This window comes from Euprymna scolopes, chromosome 23, assembly GCF_053919585.1.
Source record: "Euprymna scolopes isolate OS-2025 chromosome 23, ASM5391958v1, whole genome shotgun sequence".
Taxonomy (NCBI): Eukaryota; Metazoa; Mollusca; class Cephalopoda; order Sepiida; family Sepiolidae; genus Euprymna; species Euprymna scolopes.
Genome location: NC_136504.1, coordinates 13,126,684 through 13,147,494, shown reverse-complemented (window position 1 = coordinate 13,147,494; position 20,811 = coordinate 13,126,684). Strand labels below are relative to the sequence as shown.

At 31.7% G+C, this 20,811-nt stretch overlaps 1 protein-coding gene across 2 annotated transcripts in view; it reads left to right on the top strand.

Moving 5' to 3' along the window:
* LOC145245762 (deoxyuridine 5'-triphosphate nucleotidohydrolase-like) overlaps window positions 1-20,811 on the top strand; it is a 48,353-nt gene that overhangs the window by 25,920 nt on the left and 1,622 nt on the right. For both annotated transcript variants that reach the window (XM_080107370.1, XM_080107371.1), the window contains exons 3-6: window positions 2,882-2,973; window positions 10,116-10,160; window positions 15,282-15,356; window positions 19,347-19,417. In XM_080107370.1, the coding sequence (XP_079963496.1) occupies window positions 2,882-2,973; window positions 10,116-10,160; window positions 15,282-15,356; window positions 19,347-19,417 (283 nt within the window). The remainder of the gene's footprint in view (window positions 1-2,881; window positions 2,974-10,115; window positions 10,161-15,281; window positions 15,357-19,346; window positions 19,418-20,811) is intronic.

Genomic DNA, 20,811 nt, shown 5'->3' with positions numbered 1-20,811 from the left:
TTTAAAACAATATGGCGGCCTCGATTGTCATACATTTAATCTAATAAAAAAAAATGTTGATAAAATAATGTAAAGTTTTTTCGGTTTTTATTTCAGCCTTAGGGTCTAATGTTTTATATAAAAACAGTTTTTATAATTTTTTTTTTTTTTTTTTTTTTTTTTTTTGTCTGAAAACCTTTGTTAACATAGGGGTGCCGATCGAGAGTCCAAATGGCAGTAACAAAACCGCACCATTTTTATTTTATTTTTTATTTTTTTTCTCGTTCCATTCTAACTCAAACTTTAAACTACTTTCTTGGCCAAGATCAAAGTGTAGTATCTGTTCTTCAGATGATTGCTGCAGTTGCACTTCTATTTCTTGTTCTCTTTCGGTGGAGGAGAAATCCTTCACGACTGAGACAATTTTTATTTTTGTACCTTTTCTCCACGTTAAAAAACGACCCTGGTGTCTAACTGTCCCGTGGGGGGGGGCATTGTAAATAGGTACTTTAAATAATAAACACATTAAAAAAGGTTAAAACATCTGTCAAAATTATCATCACTTTTAATGAAGGTCACTTCGACGTATAAAAAAAAATTAGAGCCAAAGAAAAGTTCACAAGTTGTCTGCTGCTAAAATTTTGTTCTCAGCTACAAAGAAAGTTTATGAAAGCTAGACGCAGGATTTTTTTTTTTTTTTTTTTTTTGTAAGGTCGAAATACTTTAGCAAAGTCACTGTTCGCTTCCTTTGGTCGCAATTTAAGCTTACATTTGGTAATGTCCATCTTTAATATAAATCCCGCCTGTCTGTTTAAATGTATGTTTGTATGTCTGCCTAAATCTTTCGACAGAGATGACGAGATCTGTATTGTTTTGAAGATTACCCCTTCAGGCGACAAATATCGAAAAATTGACTAAAAACATTGATTCCTTCATCCTCAACCGGGCACTTTTCTACAAGGATGGTTGGGGTTTTTGCAAGTCATCGTATCGGTTGGAATGATTTTACTTAATTTCAACGTTCCAAACTTGCGGTCGCGTCGTGGAGTAGCGGTAAGACGTCAGTTTTTTTTTTGTTTTTTTTTTTCTCTCTCTCTCTCTCTCTCTCTCTTGCGCCTTAGTGTCACGGGTTGGAGCCTGCCTGTCTACTACCACTTTTTTTTTTTGCACAGTACACCCCTCCAAACCTCTGGGTAATGCTAGGATCCCAGGCTAGTTTTAAAATAAGTCTATTAGTGTAGATCGCCCTAGATGTAAAAGATCTTTCTACTCTGGTAGTTTCTTCCCCAGAACCGCTAGACTTTGGAATTCCATTCCAGGTCACTGCTTCCCCAACTGTACTGACATGAAGAAGTTCAAGTGCAACGTGAACCAACATCTTGCTGCCCAAATCCCTAGTACCCCAGTAGTTGTTTCCCCTGATAGTAGCCCCCTACACCAAAGTGGCAATGTGCCTTGTTTGTGGTGAAAATGCAAAAAAAAAAAAAAATATCTACAAAGATAATGTTCCGAGAGTTCTTTTCTAGCAAGGAATTTATCTCCGCTTTTCCTGAAGGATTAACCTGAAAAATAAACAGTTCTTTTATAAACGTTCTGATGAGGCAGGGAGTCGGGTTAAAAAAAAAAATTTTTTTTCAAGTTCCTTTGAGTCTGTCAGGATAAAAATTCTTTTCATTTGCCTTAGAAAAATGCCACTTGAGACGTATCCATTTTCTTCAGGCCTTAGAAGAAAATATCTAGTTATGGTGATGGACACTTCCACTGCATATTCAATCTTTCCTCGTGAGAATGTTTCCCACATGTCCAGGCTTGTAGTTAGTTCTCCGACATATTTAACTGTCAAGTCTTTGAGAAATTTCTTTGGATTTACTTGAAGTAGATTTCTCTCGGCGAGATGCGAATTTGTCAGGTAACTTTGATAAAATCTCAATATTCGTTACTTCACCAGCTAACTTAGATGAGTTCATTTCATTTTTAACGTCCTGTTTAGATGGAGAGAAGATCGTACGTCAACACATTTCAGGTGTCAAGCCCCAACTACCAACCTCAGCTTGAATTTTATCACACAATGCAGAAATGCGCAGTTCAACCAATCAGCAGGCAGAAATCAGTCGCATGGCCAACATCAGCAGCAGGGGGGAACTATCATAAATAAAATTTGTACACCATCTTTTTTCTATGTAGGTAAAAGTGATTTATCTTATTTTTGATAACATTTATTTTTAAGTATTGTAAGGGAAATTTCAAATCTTCATAATGAAATTGGAATCCGTGGTTTCTATGGAAGCTTTCTTTTCTGGGCATTTTTTACTACAGACAATAAAACGTAAAAGAAACAAATAAATAAATGTTACCAAAGTTCAGACTAGTTACTCTTCTACCTACTTAGATAAGTTTTTCTTTTTGTCTGTGCTTTAACTTATTTTAAGGCGTTTTTAAAGTTTGAAATGCAAGTAATGCCTAGCATTTAAGTTAAAACAAAATGGCAGATATGTGGCTGTCATCGTTAGAACCTCGAGAACCGCTCAAAACTCCAAAGTTACAAAAGTACGGATAGAAATCCAGCCAATAAATGTAATTGCGATATTTAATCGATGGATTACTTCTATTTTATTTTTGAAGTTTTGAGTGATTCTCGAGACTCCAAAGGTGATGGCTTAATATCTGCCATCTTTGTTGCATAATTTAAATGCTAGGCACTATTTGCACTTCACATGAAAAAAAAAACACTGTAAAATAAGTTAAAACATCAAAAATAGGTTCGGGTAGGTAGAAGGTAACTTATCTTGCCTTTCGTAACATTCCTTGACTACTTTTTCAGTTTGTTTATAGTAAAACATGCCCCAATTTTCTTATTCATTCATCATAAGAATTTGTGTTTGGTTTTTCTTATCTTTTGCAGTGCTTATGATTATGTTGTACCAGCACAAGGAAAACAGTTAATCAAAACGGATCTCCAAATTGCCCTTCCCGACGGTTGCTATGGACGAGTCGGTGAGTTTTTTTTTTTTTTTTGTTAAAAATGTTCTTTGCATAAAGGAAATCACTTTTTTGGTGCTTATTCAGACTGGCACTTATGGCGATAAAAATGAAAGAAAAACTTATGTGCCTACTTGTCATGGAATGAAGATGATATATTCCAAAAATAACAAAAAATAAGTAGTTTTTATTTTATTTTAAAGAAAATCAAATTTTTACACTTTTAGTGATAACTCATTGTAACCATTTGTTTGGAAATAATCTCATTTTTTTTATAAATTGTATATAAATATAATTTTTTTTTTTTTTTTTTCTGAAAAAAGTGTTATTAAAAACACTGTTAATAAATTCTTTTAACTCTGTATTTAAAAAAAAAAAAAAATTTAAAAAAAATTGCTCTTGTGGGTGGTCTGCCATTGACAAGCCTTGCTCTCGTTTAAGTATGGAAGTTATTTTTTTCTTCCTTATAGTGAATAATAAACATTTGATTTTCGTGAAAAATAATTTATCAAATTACGTTTTTTTAAATCTTTTCATTACATGAATTTTCTCTATTTTCTTTTAATTGCCGCCATAAGTGCCAATCTGAATAAGCACCCACTTTTCCATAAAACATGTTTTTTTTTTTTTTTAGGAGGAATATGGCTGCCAGTACTGTTGTATTTTTGGTCGTATAAGACCTCTGTGAGAAAATGTACACTTATCTATATATATAAAAGCGAATATGTATGTATGTATGTATGTACGCTTTTCCTCGATGTCCACAAAAGGTTTCTTTCAGAGAAGCGCTTGCTCGGTTCACAACTTCTTAAAACTTTTTATATCCTCTATAAATTGTAATATCTCAGAGTTACCCACGGAGCTCGCCTGTCTATTTAATTTTATTGACTTTCAAACGTTAATTATTCCACATTTCCCACATCGGCACGCGTTACATTCGGTTTTCGGTATTAAAAAAAAAGCGAAACTCAACTCTAATAACAGGCCCAGAGCCAGTGAACGTTTGTCGACTTCGTCATATCAGACGGGGGAGCGGGTTTTTGAAAACAAACCGATTTATCTGTCCCGCACAAAATTCTGACTGTTGAATACCTATCGCTGTCACGTCAATCAAAAACGAGCACTTTTTTTTTTTTTTTTTTTTTTTTTTTCACACACCTACAAACACCCGTGCAAAACCGGGTACCCCTCGCTAGTGTAAAATAAAACAAAAACAGTCGTGTTGTATGTATGTTTAGAGATATTTGCACAAAGCAATTATTAGCAAACCCTATCAAATAAGAGGTAGTGGCCTAATTGTGTAGGTGGACGAGAACCACCAAGGGAGCATGATTCCGCAAAGATGGATATTTGGGGGTATCAACTTTTTTCTCGATATATACCAAAACGAGCTGCTGAAACCTTGTTTTCCTATAATTAAGAAAATGGTACTGCTTGTTAGTAATACCATTTATTCTGACATTTGGAAGGTATATGAAAGAATAGCAAGGATACCTGTAACTCTGCCATATGTCAATAGAACGGCATTATGTGGACCCTGTGACACAAGTACACATAAACACAGAACATATGTGGATGCACAGTTTCTAATAGAATATCCAAACTTCAGCTAATAAATCGATTTTCGACTGAAACTTTTTAAAATAAGGTTGACACAATTTTGGAGACTGATAAACTGATAAAATTCCCGTTTTTACTGCTCTTGAGCCTGATGAATAACACAAAAAGAAACGTAAAAATAGAATTGCGGATGATAATAATAATATTAAATTAATAAAATATTAAATAATATTAATAAAATAGAATTGCGGCTGATAATAATATTAATACTTGTAATGATAAAGCTCTTATTTCTACTAACTGAAACACAGGCAAATTCACATAAACGACTAGGAAGACCATAACATGTACTCTCGCATCACACCTAAACACCTAGAAGTAACACCAGAGAACACTTCTGATGAGGGATTGGCAAACAAAATGGCAACATTACGAGGCAAGAAATATAACTTTGTGTTGAAAATAATGACAAAGTTTAACCTCACGGACATTGGAGACATTGTTATATTGCAAGAAAACATGGAATAACATAGAAAAATGCCAAACTTGAGAAACATAATTCAGGCGGCTGCAATAGATGTACACATTCAGACCAAGGTGACTCCAATATATGAACAGATCCATCAAAAAGACCTTTTTCTAATGGATGCTAACAGGTACTGGTCAGTACAAAAGAGTTTGGATACATATGAAGTAAGGTACAGACAACACTCGATTGATCCAAAATGTATGTTATGCCTAATTGAAATGTTCATCTATTTGGGAGTAGTTTTGTGTTTTGTTTGGAAAGATAAAAAAACTATAACAAAACCCCGAATATCAATATGTGATAGAGAATTTGAACAGTTTCTGGACATTCATATCTAAAATTCTCTTGCACTCCATCTTTTAAAAAGAATGCAGCCTATAGCATCTGACTTTACTAATTGGTTAACCATTCGCATAAACGGATTTATATGACGAGATCCCTGGCGACACCAGATGATCTTGCTTTTCAAAGAGAGGAAGAGAAGATGGGAGAGGATGAGGTATGGTTGGGGGGGACCATGCTGACACTTGGTCAAGGAAAAACATGTTTATGAAAAATGTCCAGAAGAAATAAAATATTTCAATGGGAAATAAATAGTTATCGCTTATCACATCAGTGCCGGGGTGGGGTTTTTAAGAGAAAGACAAACGAGAATACATCTATCAACAACGGAAAGAGAGCTAAGTTGAAAAGCTCTTGTTGTTAGCTGGGGAAACTGATTAGTGGAACTTAAGTATGCAACCTGCATGATGAAGCTTGAATCAAAGAACTCGACTAAACAAGTGTAAAACGATTTATGAATAATTATTTTGTTTTGTTATATAAAAATGTCCCAGAGTTTCTCGATTTGCCAGCCTGAATGAAGATGCAGTTTATTTCAGGTATGCCCTGACGCCAGATGATGGAGACAGACTGGATCCAGCACAAAGCCAGAGTGACCGCCGAAATCGACAATGTTGCCATATGGACTTGGGGTCATGCACATTTCACGTGCCCTGAGCAGCAGGGAGATATTTTCCAATGACCAGTGAGAGTCTGGTCACCCTTGAGGGGTCCACCACTAGCAGTATCAGAATTTTGGGGGAATTTTTGACACCCCTAACAGAAAACTGCGATTAAAATATAGAAAACTCGTAATTTCTCTTTTCAAAGTGGGTTATTTATTTTCTTTATAGAATATGCTTCCAAAATAAACTATTTAAGTTGTTTAAAAAATAATAGAAATATTATTTTTCATTGTTTAAAAAAACATTGTTTACAAAGTGCGTGCGTGCGTTCTGGGAAGCCATTTTGTTACGTAGTGAAATCAATTGATTTTTATGAGATGAATATTTTTCAATTTTTAAACTTTAAAAATCTATCAAAATTTTCCTATTCGTTCAATTGTTACGTTTTTTTCAGGGTGAATGTAAAATTTTATGCTCTTTCCGATAAACTAAATATAATATTTTAGACAAACGTTGTTTTATAAATTCACCCCCCCCCCCCATTTTGGAATGTCTATGAGAATTTTAATAATTTATTTTGTTTGAAACGTTTTATATATCACAAATTGAAGATAAAACATGAATAAATAAAATACTCAAATTTAAAACAACAAAAAATATCACTTATCTGGTAATTTACCGGTAAAGTCCAAAATTTAAATTCTTCTTTTTTCGATAACCACGTGTTTTTTTTTTTTTTTTTTTTTACGTGGAAGCTTAATTTTTGTTTAGAATGTTCCAGTAATTAATGGTCGATCAGTTTATATAATTATATTTAATTCCTGGTTTCCTTTTTTTCGATATAAAAAAACCAAAAAGACGAATCCAGATAATGCAGATTTATAGTATAATAAAAAAAAATATTCAGGTATTTCTTTAAGATATTAAAAAAAGAAAAATACCATTGCACATCTGCGTCATATCGTAATTAGTGTTAATGAAAAAATGAAAACTATCAGATTTTATCTACGATAGCGTCAAGGCACAAAAATAAAAAAAAAAACGGACAAGTTATCTCCCTTAAGTCAGGCAAAAACGTAACTGACTGCTACTCGCTACTGATATTACCCGACATTCAGCAATGTGGCCATAAAGTGGGTGCCCATTTGACGTCACATCATTATAGAAAAGTGACCCCCCACTTTGTGACCATTTGTAAAAAATTTTATCTTGGAAACTACTAGTTTTGTTTGCCGTATATATAAATGGTTAATTCCGTTTTCAGCGCCTCCGAAAACCTTTAAAAGTGGAAAATTTGAAGGAATATAATCCAATATCGAGATTATTAAGGTTTCTGAATTAGTGGATTTTTTTTTACACTTATAGGCCTCCGTACATAAGTAAGAGATAATTTTTCACTTCCGGTGTCGTTACAAGTTGCTTTAAAGACACGCCGTCGTCGCCGTGTGTTGGAAAAATCCTTCCATTTAAAAATACATGGATTATAATACATAAATATGAATAAATTCTCATACAGGAAGATTAAAAGAAAGCATATCTTACTCATTAACCAGGTAAGTTCTTTATTTTGCCGTTAAAATAATTATCGTAAGATTCAAGTAATGTTATTGTTCGAATGTTAAGTGTCACTTAAGTGAAGAAATCGACGGAAAAATAAATAAAATTGTTTATTTCTCTATTAAAGCTTTTATGATATTAAAATTTGGTCTTTGCTCGTTTTATTGAAATAAAATTTACGGGTTTAAATTACGTTTTACTATTATTAAAATCTGATAGAAATATAGGTGTATATTCAAAATGGCGACTTCGCCTGAAAATGTCCCCAAAATTCTGATACTGCTAGTCCACCACTAGACACGTAAGAATGTATCCCTGCTGGGTTTTGATAAACTTTTAGTGCTGACCTGAAATGGAAGACTTAGATCAAATCTGTTGCCAAGGACACTGAAAAAATGGTTGAGTTATTTAATTGCTCCTGAAGGTATCTTGCTCCTGACACCATCCTCTACCTGTATAAAAGTCCTACACATCCTAAAATAGAGTACTGTTGCCAATTCTGGGCAGAAACTGCTCGAAGCATTCTATTTTGTCTTTAACAGAGTTCAAAACTTCGGTGATGCTTTGTTTCTCCCCTCTAACTTCTTTCTCACAGAAGAGATATTATTGTAAGCCTCTCTGTTCTATTGTTACTATCTCCCCTCCCACCAAACCTTCACAAAAGCACTAAGTGTGTCACAGTTTTTTGGGAATTTTTGACACCCTTAATACAAAACTGAATAAAATATACAAAACGTAATTTCTCTTTTTAAAGTGGTTTGTTTAATTTCTTCATGGAATATACTTCCAAAATCAACTATTAAAGTTTTTTTTTTTTTTTTTTTTTTTTTTTTTTTTGAAAAATAATAGAATATTATTTTTTTTTAAAAACAGTGTTTACAAAATGCCTGCGCGCGCTCATGCAGCCATTTTTTTTCTACGTAATAAAATGAATTGAATTTTACGAGTTAGATTTTTAAATTGAAAAAATTTATCAAAATTTTTCTATTGGTTCAATTTTTACAATATTTGCAGGTTTAATGTGAAATTTTATGCTCTCTCGAATAAACCGAATATAATATTCTAGACACTTTTTTTTTTTTTTTTTTAACCCCCCCCTCCCTTTGAAATGTTTATTAAAATGAAAATAATTAATTTTCTCATCTCAAATTTATATATCACAAATTGAAGATAAAAGATCAATAAATAAAATCTAATTTAAAACGTAAAAAAAATTTGTGCAAATTTACCTGTAAAGTCAAAAGTTTAAAACTTTAAGTGAAACTTTTTTAAAATTTTCTCCTGAAAAGATTGAATACCTTCAATTTTTATATATATATATATATATGTATATATATAATTTATTTTTAAAAAATCTAAAAAAAATCACTCCATAAAGGAGAAATGAAATATGTATTTCTTTAAGAGAATTATTTAAAAAAAAAAAAAAAAAAAATGGAAAATCGGTCGAGTGGAATTTCTTTTAAACCGCAAAAACTGGTAAGTGAAATGTGATCATTTTTCATGTACGATGGCCGATATCGACTAACTTTTGTTTACAGCCAGAAATAGAAAGGGAGATTAATTCTGGTGCTTACAGGCTACCGAAGTTTTCAACGCAAAGAAAGGGAGACGTTTGTCTCCCCTTTATTCCAGTCGTAAACATCTGATATCGCTGTATTTTTTAATCCTCGCTTAAAAAAAGTATTTTATTTAAAAAGGACATGGCATATAAAATATAAATATGGATAAATTCTTAACAATGAACAATGGAAGTACTCATTGATTAGTATTTTTTTTTTTTATGGGTAAATGATTTTTTGGAATTTATATATTATATTCGAAGTAAGTTAAAATTCGTTGATTTTCTTAATCTTTTTTAAAGAAAACCGATATAAAAAAAACAAATATTGCATATTTTGCTATTAAACCTGTTATTTTAAAATTTGGTCTTTGCTCCTTTAATTGAAAAAAAATTAGGGTTAAATTACATTTTTCAAGTAGTTATAAGCTTTGAAGTCTAATTATTCAAGTTTTTATCATGCGTTTTTAATGGCGATTTCTGACACTGCAATAAACACTCATCTAGTTACAACCATTATCAACAATTTTCTCCAGTCTGCTTAAATCAAAATGCCAATTCTATGAGCAAAGCTTCTTTTCTAGAACTGTCCGCCTGCGGAACTGTTCTGCTGGCTTGCTTTCCAGCTAACTAGAACGTTGTCTTCAAGTCCAATGTAAACAAGTTCTAGTTGAGTCTACTCCTAAAATTATCAAATTCTACCCAATTTCCACCAGTGACCCATACACTCGCATGGCCTTATGGCCTTGATAAATCGTGACGCCCTTCTAAAAAAAAAAAAAAAAAAAAAAAAATTTAAATTTAACCCAAAAACCTCATTTTGTTCTGTCTTCTGTTATTTGGGCATTTTCTGTAGAAGCTGAAAGATATAACAGAATAATTCTACAAGAAAATAATTTATTAGAATATTTCATTTTGTCACCTTTAATACGTGTTTTGAAACTTTAATCAAAAATGTCCAAATTCTTATCTTAACTAAAAAAAAATTTTGTTCTGTTTACAGCTCCTCGTTCTGGCTTAGCAGTAAAAAAATTCATTGATGTTGGTGGTGAGTTCTTTTTTTTTTTCTTTTTTGCATGAAAAAAACAATTTTTTCATTGTAATTTTCAAATAATACATCTATCGATAACTTAGCATTTAAATAATAAAAAATGTAATTTGGTTCAGTCAAGCTCTTTAACTTGCCGTTAAAAAATTATTTTCTTGAAAACCACCTAAAATTATAGCGATAACCTAAAATTTGTTGCTACATGCAATCAATAATAAAAATAAGTACTTTTTATTTTATTGTATTTTAATATTGATTTCATATTATCTAAATATTAATTAAAAAAAAAAAAAAAAAAAAATCCACAATAGTAAATGCTATTTGGGCATTTTCTGCAGAACATGAAATATATAACTATACTTCTACATAAGTGCCTCAGGGGTCTATCCTAGGACCTCTATTATTCCTAATATTTATAAATGACCTTTCTTCTACCGTGCTAGAAAGCTACTAACACCCAAAAGTATCCTGTACCTCTATAAGGCCACCATTCGGCCATGTATGGAGTATTGTCATATTTGGACTGGTGCATCTGCTAATAGTCTCTCACTCCTAGACAAGGTTCAAGAGTTGCCAACCTAATAGATCCTGAACTGTCATCTAAGCTTCAGCCTCTGTCCCATTAGTAATACACACGGACGAAAAAACGCTTTGGATAATCACAGATTTCAAGGTAGTTCTACTAAAATAGCCATATTTTTTAAACCAAAGCACTTCAAGTCTTCAAATTACTACTGTTTTGTTCGGAAATGAATATACTTTCAAATGAATTAATAAATATGAATGTACATTATATATTTTAAGAGTTTTAAGCAAATAAAGTGATAAAAATGTGAACGTCATAAAATGGCGTTTTCGGTAAGGTTTTGTAATGACCCCCCCTGTTTTCTAAAGGTCCGTACCGTGATTGTATGAAGAATTTCGTCATGAAATTTGGGAACCAATTAGAAGAGGTGTTAATCTTAATACTGTCAAGTGTCCGAAATATTTTTGACCATTTCTTTTTTTGTCGTGTTAAAAATAAGATTTTAATATGACGAGTATTGAACATTTTGAAAAAAAAATTCTTCGGACACCCAGTAGTAAGTAAATCAATCTTTTTACTATCTTTATCAATTAAAAGTATTGTTTTATGTTGAGTAGGACCGCGGTAATTGATAATTTAAAAGGACCTACCCGAAAAAAAAAATTGTTTCTTTTTAATCGAATTTGGTCAAATGAAGTTTAAGCAGCAGCAGCTCCAGCCTGTAGAATCAGCGATAGCACAGTTGTAAACAAACACGCGTTCTTTAATTTTTATTCAAGAACGAATTAAGAAAAACATGAAAATATGAATATAAATGTTCTTATGTTTAATTAGAGCTATTTTGTTATCAGAATAACATTAGTTTAGAACTATTCGGCTTTCAGAATATATAATAACAACAATCCTAACCAATTCGGCATTATAAATCTGTTGCAATTTCTCACAAATCTCGTCAAATTTAAAAACATGGTTAAAAAAACAAAAACTTTTGTAGATATATAGCTTGCATGCACTTTTATTCTTTAAATTAGTTTTGAACAGCGAATTAAAACAATGTTTTACTGCGAACAGCCACAAATGTTTTTTTTTTTTCAAAATCAAAATAAGTATCAAAATCTCGTTTATACATAGATTCGAAAAAGTTGTCAAAAAACAAATATATAACAAATAAATGTTATCAAAGGCAAAATAAGTTACTTTTCTACCAAACTGGATATATTTTTTGTGTTTTTATTCAATGTAACATGTTTATTCAGCTCGAAAAAAATAGTGTTTACCGTGGAAAATTAAAAATGGCGCCCGGCCCGACTCTCTTTGACACGGTAAGTTTGAGAAAAGGAGTTAAAAATTAAAAAAAACTATACAAAATACTGTTAAAAACTCACCGAATATATGTCAGCCTATGTCACGGTAACATATATTGAGCGAGTTTCTAGCAGTATTTTGTCTACTTTTTTATTTTTAACTCTTTTCCCCAAACTTAACGTTTCAAGAGAGTCGGGCGCCATTTAAAATTTTCCAAAACATCGGTAAACACTGTTTTCAAGCTGAATAAATATGTTACATTAAATAAAAACACTAAAAAATTATCCAGTTAGGTAGAAAAGTAACTTGCTTTTGATAACATTTATTTGTTATATATTTGTTTTTTTGACAACTTTTTCGAATCTATGTGTATAGTAATACAAACCCTCAAAATCTATATCAATATTCTTGAAATTTTAAAAGCAGTTAGAAAACACATCAAACTACAATTAGGAAGCTTTTTATTTCGTTATTTTTTTTTCTACTTATTAAGCGAAAGATATTTTTACAACCTGCTCCAGCGTAGTATAAACGGCCTATGGAATTAACACCTTCAACCTCGAAAATAGAAATCAACAAATTTTTGAACGCTCTTTTTGAAAAAAAGCTCTCTTAACTTCACCTCTAATACAAATTATGTGTGGCAAGTCTCCTCCTAAAACACTCTTTAACCCTAACAATAACACTAAGTTCGAGTGGCAAGCCCCCCCAACAAAATACCTCTGTAAGCCACATACAAGCATCTAAAACAAACAAACAAAAAATAGATCCTTCCTTAAAGAAAAATACACATAAAAATAAATTGGTTAACTGTCCTAAAATGCTAGAACGGCCAGGAAATGATGAATTATTTTACATTAAATTTTTGTGAAACTAACCGCTCCCCCCTCTAATATTGTTTTTGTTAGCTTTGTCTCTGTCAAGTTTTCAGTATGTTCACACATAATTTTCCTTAGCCCTACAATTAATTCAAAGTCCGAATGGCAACCGTCCCCATATTCTCATTGCATAGAAACCCTCTTAAAACTACACATAATCATCTTAAAAAAAAAAAAAAAAAAGCATGCATATTTTCCCATAGAAAAAAAAACAGTTAACTGCCCTAAAATGCTAGAATGACCTGTAATAGGAAATTATTTTACATTCAATTCTAAAATAATTTGTTTATCTTTCATTAAAGTTTTTCATGGCATTTTATACATAATTTCCTAAAAAGGTAGAATCACATTTTGGAGGGGTGGTCAGAAGGAGTTGAGTGGGGTTAAACAGAAGGTGTTAATCTACAATAATAGCAAAGAAATATTGCAATATATTCATTTTTAAATGGTCTTATGTTTAGATTTAAGTTTTTTGTACATAAAGCACATTACAATTCAACTTTGAGTTCTCCAACTTCTTTTCTGTTTATGGATACATGGCATTTTTAAGGAATTGCTGCATATTTATGCACATTTACTGCAGATTATTTGGAAACCATAAACTTTGGGAGATTTTCAGTTGCATATTCTGATTCCTTGTACAAAAATACACTTATATGGTAAATTTCATTTCTTAGTCTTGTGTTTTAACAAAGATATGACATTTTTACTGAAAAAGTAGTGTAAAAAATATGACGAAACGCATATGGTCTTAAAGAGGGAAAAATATCCAAACGTGTGAGGCACAAAAATAGCCATAACTTCCTTAATTTTAATCAGATTTAAAAATTTTTTAAAAGATTCTTTCTTAGCTCATCAAGCTCTTTCTATGCATACCAATATTGAAATATTTCAAGCTATTTCAATTTTTTCATGTGTATTGCTAGTCCCATCGATGAAATGTAGCATCTCTCTGCCTGTTCTACAAGTACTTTAACGGTGAATGCTCCGACGAACTGAAAGCACTTGTACCCCCTCGATGTAAATACCCACAACAAACCTGACAAGCAGCAACATCCCACCTCTTCACAGTAGAGATCCCTAGATTCAAGAGAGCCTTCTACTCCGGTAGTTTCTTCCCCATAACTGCAAGACTTTGGAATTCTCTTCCGGGTTCCTGCTTCCCCAACTGTACTGACATGCAGAAGTTCAAGTGTAATGTGAACCGACATCTTGCTGCCCAACGCCCCACATAGTGCCCCTGTAGCTTATGTCCCTGATAGTAGCCTCCTACATCAAAGTGGCAATGTGCCTTGTTTGGGGTGAAAATGTAATTAAAAAAAAAAAAAAATAGTGTTAATGTTGATTAGTGATAATAATACCAACTGGTATCATGTTTTGATTCCAGAAAAGCTTCTGATGATCAGTGGAATTGCATGCGTTTTATCGTTTATTAGATATAGTAATTTATGGCAATTTAGCTACACAGAAGTTTATCTGCATTTCATCTCCCTTAGTCAATCAGCAGGCCTTTCTGTGTAACTAATTGCCATATATTTTCATAAATTACTACTTAGCTCTACTTGCTTATTAATGAGCACTCTTAAAGTAAATATTGAAAATTGATGCATTTTTATATTACTATATAAGTATCCAGGTTTATAGTCTCCAATTATTAGGGAGTTTTAGATTGTTTGTTACAGCATTATTCGCTGTGATAAGTTTATTTACTCGAGTTTTTAGATCATTTTTTCTTTTAACTTAGGATCATATATCTCCTTATAACATTTTATGTAGATAACATATGTGTGTGTGTGTGTATATATATATATATATATATATATATATATATATATGAGTTTCATCATTATTTAAAACTATCACCTTTGTTATTAATACTTTACTGTACTATCATTATCATAACTATTAATTACATTATTGTTAGCGTTTAACAATTTCATTTCAATTCCAATATACATATTGAAATCAATTGCGTCTCATTTTTGCCGTTTCAATTAAACGCTATTACATTGCAACGTTTTAAAAAATTTTTTAAATAATTAAAAAATATTATCTTCCACAAACCGTTAAAATAATCCATGTGACCTTTTTCGAACATGATTGCTAGGAACGAACACTGTCCACACTACAATTTTCCAGTTTTTTTTTCAACGGCTTTCTTTTTCATTTTGATACTTTTTTGTGACTAAGAGCGGAGGTCTGCTTGAAATATAAAAAATAACAATAAAAAGATGAAATACAAAAAGTAACATCGTTTTTCATGCTTCAAAAAACCCTCATAACCTTTAAATCACTAATATATATATATATATCACACACTAGTTGTTGTTAGTCTTAAATTTTCAATCTGGCAATTGTTAGAATTGATTACACTTTTTCCTTTAATGTTTATGATTTTTTTTTTTTTTACAGCTGGAGTGATTGATCAAGATTATCGCGGAAATGTTGGTGTAGTTTTGTTTAATTTTGCCAAAGAAGATTTTGTTGGTAAGTTTATTGTGAGCACTTTTAGATGCTGAAAATGCTTTGTGTGTATTTGCATGTAATGGAATCGCTTGGACCCCCCCCCCCCCCATATTATTTTTCTTTTACAGATTTGTCTTTATAAACTCTCACTTCTCTAAGTGAGGAAACTTAATTTTGAAAAGGTTTAAAAATGCATTGTGAAATCAAATGGTTAAATTAACGTGATTAGAATACTTGTAAAACTCTGATAATTCTCTTGTAAATTTCATTTGTAAAAACTTGGTTAATGCATAGCTATCTTATGTTTGTTTGTTTTTTTTTTATTGTCATTTTTACTCCATATAAGAAATAACCAGCTTCTTCCAGGAAGTTTCATAGGAATATGAAATTCACAAATGGTCCCCAGTAGCATGTACGTCTCTATCAGAGGAGGTGACATTGGAGTTTTATCTCCTACATACACCGATTGGTATTTCCAAATGGTAACCCATCTGGTACTGACCGGGTTCAACATTGCTTAACTTTGTTGATCTAACAAGAACAAATCTCCACACTAACGTAATGTACTTGCAATAACCCTTATCCCTGAGTGTTTTCCGGGCCTTGATAAGTGGTGACCACTGTGTAAAAAAAAAAAAAAAAAAAAAACTGATGTTAACATGATTCTGCTGTATTTGTATAAGTTTTATATATATATATATATATTAAACACTTTTTTTTTCTTTTTTTTTTTTTTTTTTTTTTCAGCAGTTTTTGAGCAGCTTGATTTAAGTTAATAGTTTAATTTGTTTATCAACAAGAGTTTGGGAACTGGTTGCTTAGGATCTGTTATATATTTTTTTTTAATTGGCTGAAGAATATTTTTTTGTTTGGAGAAATCTTTTCGCAACGTATGAAATTTTTTTTTTTTTTTTTTTTTTTTTTACGTAACTACATTCACTTTTGTAATTTAGGATGCAAGAATTAATAGTTGTAGGTTTTTTTTTTTTTTTAATTTGTTACTGGTATCAACGTCCAAAAACTGGATTTTGTTATTAGTATTTAGTTCATTGGTAAAGGTAAAGACTGAATTAGTTTGGAATGTATTTTTTTTTTTTTTTTTTTTTTTTTTTTTTTTTTTTTATTAAATCATCTATTTCTTTAAAGCATGACTGTATCATTGAAGTTTTTTCTTTTTTTTTTTTATTGAATATTTTGTTTTCAAGATTGGCCAGGTAAGAGTTGCTAAATGTTGATCCTAGAACAGAACCCATAGCAATGCCATCCACTCCACTTGTGTGTAAATGTTGCCCAGATCATAAAATGTGACTTTAGTGCACATTAATAATTTCTTTAAAATTATTTTATTTAAGTGGATGAAGGGTTGAATTGTTATATATATATTGTTAGTGTTAATTGTTTCGTGTTTTAGTAAAAAAAAAAAAAAAAAAATATGACCTAGACAGGCAGTGATCTGGTTTACTTTAGTGGCTTGGAGAATCTATATGAATTCTTTTGTAGATTTTATGCTTTATCTGCAAAGTAAATATGGTGTGATGAGTTCATTGATTTTTATTATATATATATTGGGGTTGTTACTTGTGAGGTTAGTGGGGAGTTGGGTTTGTGAATTTTTACATTACCATATAAGTATCCGGGTTTATAGTCTCCAATTATTAGAGGGAGTTTTAGATTCTGTTACAGCATTATTCGCTGTGATAAGTTACTCGAGTTTTTAGATCATTATTTTTTTTTTTTTTTTTTTACTTAGTATCATCTAAAATGATTTTGAAAAATAGATTTATTAAATACTACATATGTTGGTTTTATCACCTTTTTCTGAGTTCATTGGCAGAATTTTTGAAGCTATTGGTTAAAATAGTATTAGATTTGTCCACCCATATAATAAACAACCCCAACACGTGATCATGACAAAATATATAAATTTCAACACTTCACAAATTCAACTTTCTAATTTTGCTACAATAACGAAGAACCAGATTTTCTTTAATTGAATGTTTTATAAATAAAAGAAATTAACGTGATATTATATAAACGACTTAGTATTATAATTCAATAAAAAAGTAAACGTAATGTTATATATTTATTATTATTCTTTTCTTGTTGTTATTGTTCGTTGTTAAGTCTTATTAAAAGTGATGCTTAGAGAGAGATGTTTGTGTTATAAAGAGATTTATATTTATAAAATGTTCATACTTAGAAGTGTAATAGCTCTTAGAGTGAGGAGACAGTCTTAGTGTTCACATTGTAGATATGAGATGTGTATGTAAAGACATTTTAAAACACATGATATATATATAAGACATATATAACAATTTTCACTTCTACCTTTTGGTAGAATTACAACACAAAGACGACATTTATAAAAACACATGATGGGTTTATTTCTTCTCCCGATCGGTCGTGGTTTTCTGATTCAAGAATTCAAAGCTTCACATTCTAAGTTTCAAAAGTGACCGTCTCGCTTCTAGACGTTCGAATCCCAACTGCAGACTATCGTCTGTCGTCCTCAAACTCCCTCTGACTCTCCCTGCTTAACTCTAAAGTTTCTAACTATATCGAGAACTTCCCATTTTCCATGACGTCATACACATGTTAAAACATGTCTTCTTTCACGTGTTCTGGAAATGCGTGTCCAAAACTTTTTCCTTTGTTTACAAAAGGAATTTTAACCTATATTCCCAGTAACCTATATTTCCAATATGTTAAAAACATGTTTATTAAATTATCTTGTAGTTGCATTCTTTCAATTGAATTTTCATAACAGAATTGACAATGCACATTCTTTTCTTAAAACTATTTTATCTCTAAGCTTAACAATAGTTTGTTTTACATTCCATTTGCTAATTCTCTATCGTAATCTATTTCTAAACCTAAATTACGAGGTTTGAATTTCGTCTATTCTATTTCATTTTCATTTTAACTAAATCTCTTTTTTCCCTTATCATGTAACAGTAATATTTTGCTGTAGTTCAAAGCAAATTCATTTAAAATCATAAATGTTTAATGTGTTTTGCTAATGAAAACAATACATAAATACATTCATCATAGTTACTCTCTCATACAAATACTTTTCTACAAAATTTACAAATATTCAGTTCTCGCTATTAAATTGTAGAAGACAAAAATGGAAATATTTAAATCCAACAAATGGCTCTTGTCTTTATTAAATACTTATTTTTTATTTATTTTTTTAACAAAACTTTGTACTTGGGGTAAAAATAACCTTCATAAAATGTTAAAAACTGAGGAAAAGAGGGCGTCTTATATTAAAGTTGAATATTGTACATTTCTAAAATCATCAAATTTAAATTACGTCACACAGGCCAGTCTTTTTTTTTTTTTTGTATTTTTTCTAAGTTTATTAAAAACAAAAATTAAAAGAACTGGATTCAAACAAAATGGCAGATTATTTCCTGTTAGATTTTTTTCCTGTTAGATTATTTGCTCATGTTTGACAAAAAAACAAATTGCTTTTAACGACTGAGTAAAAATCTGTTTTCTTCTGGATTTTTTAGATAAAGATTAATAATTTTGATTATTTGGACTTTTTTTCGCAATGTTTTGGCCAATATAACCTCTAAACTTAGGTTTATCTTGTTGAAAATTTAAATTTTGAACGGAACTCGTTATTTAATTCACGAGTAGCATGCTTTTGTTTCGTCTGCCATGATTGCGTAATGATTTCAAGTAATTTGCAATTGTATTTTTAGTATCGGTTGCACTGTGGATTGAACCATCGACCTTCCAAAGAGTGTCACTTACAATTCGAGTGTACTTGGTACTTTATCTCTTATGCCAGAGAACTTACTCTGCTGTTAACATGCAATCAAGATGGGAACAGCAGTTACACAAGGGGGTCCTCATTCGATGTCTTTTAACAAAATATAAAATGGATGGTCCAAACTTTTTTTTTTTTTTTTTTTTTTTTAATTGATGAAAATATTTAACTTAATGAATGTTTCTTTTTTTTTTTTTTTTTTTTTTTTTTTTTTTTTTTTTTTTTTCTAGTGGAAAAAGGTGAACGTGTTGCTCAGTTGATTTTGGAACGAATTTTCTTGCCTCAATTAGAAGAATGCCAAGTAAGTGTGTTTTGTTGAGACACTTGTAGTCTGTCTAAACTGTACGAACGAACCGACTAAACCAAGATGGCCGACTCCTATTTATATCACCACAAGCAAGGGAGGTAACCATTGTCTACATTAACATTGTTGCTGTCCTCAAGTGAATAATTTATTTCTGATTTAACAAGTCCCTTAGAAGCTCAGACGAAGCTCCTGCCTTGGTCAAACAATCAGAGACCTGATCACAACCCCTGATCCATTCTATCTGTATCTCCCCTCTACTCCTCATTTCCTTCAGCCTTGCTACATCTATTCTCAATCGTCGATCGCTTACCAGATTGTTGGAATTCAATGTCTCCACAAGTGATGCATTATCTGTCTTGCAGAGAACGTCTGGCAATTTAGATAACTGAAATACCTCTTGTATCATAACCGCAGTCAAAACACCAGCATCAGCTCCCTCATTCAGAGCAAGAGTCTCTGAGGCCAATGGGCTTTTTGTCACTCTGTCGGTATAACCATAACCCAGAAGTCCGTAGATCGGAACTACGCTCTGCTACCATTTGTTGAGACACTTGTAGTCTGTCTAAACTGTACGAACGAACCGACTAAACCAAGATGGCCGACTCCTATTTATATCACCACAAGCAAGGGAGGTAACCATGTAACTGAAGCAAGGGAGGTAACCAATGTCTACATTAACATGTTTCACCCTCTTCATTTTTCTTTTTTTTTTCTTTCTCTTTATTCACTCATAGATTCATAAAGTAATTGACAGATTTTCTGAACATTGACTAGATGTGGAAAAGCGTGGGTAGGTTCTTTAATTTATTTTTGAGATCAAAGAAAAAAATGTTGCAATATTTACTTGCTGTCCACTCGGCAAGATGTGACAGAAGGTTGGGAAAGTGGGGATGTCAAACAAGCTCCCCTAAAGGAGGGGCACTCTTGCCTAACAAAAATCGTTTAGGCATCCCTGCCGGCAATCCCCAGTTGGGGCACCTTTGGCAACAAGCGATAAACTTACCTTACCCAAAAGCTGAGTGGCAAGGTCTGAGAAGTTCGACCTCCAAGAAAATACTCGAGTGGCTTATAGTCTGACATTTACTGGGCCAGTTCCTGGCCCTGCATCTGTCAGGCTGAATGTTAAGAATGCATTTTTGACTGATATTTTCTATTCAGTTTCCAAGCAATTAAAGCAGCAAGGAGACTCGTATTCCAACATTAAAAAATGAAGAAAAGGTTTAAATGCTTTCCATCTCGGTATTATGAGGTCAGGAAAGTGGAGATTCAAGCACGCTCCCTTAAAAGAGCCACACTTTGTCTAGCAAAAATTGCCTGAGCATCCTGTTGGTATTTTCCGGTCTGGGTGCCTCAGGCAGCAAGCAATAAAGTTACCCCACCCAATACTC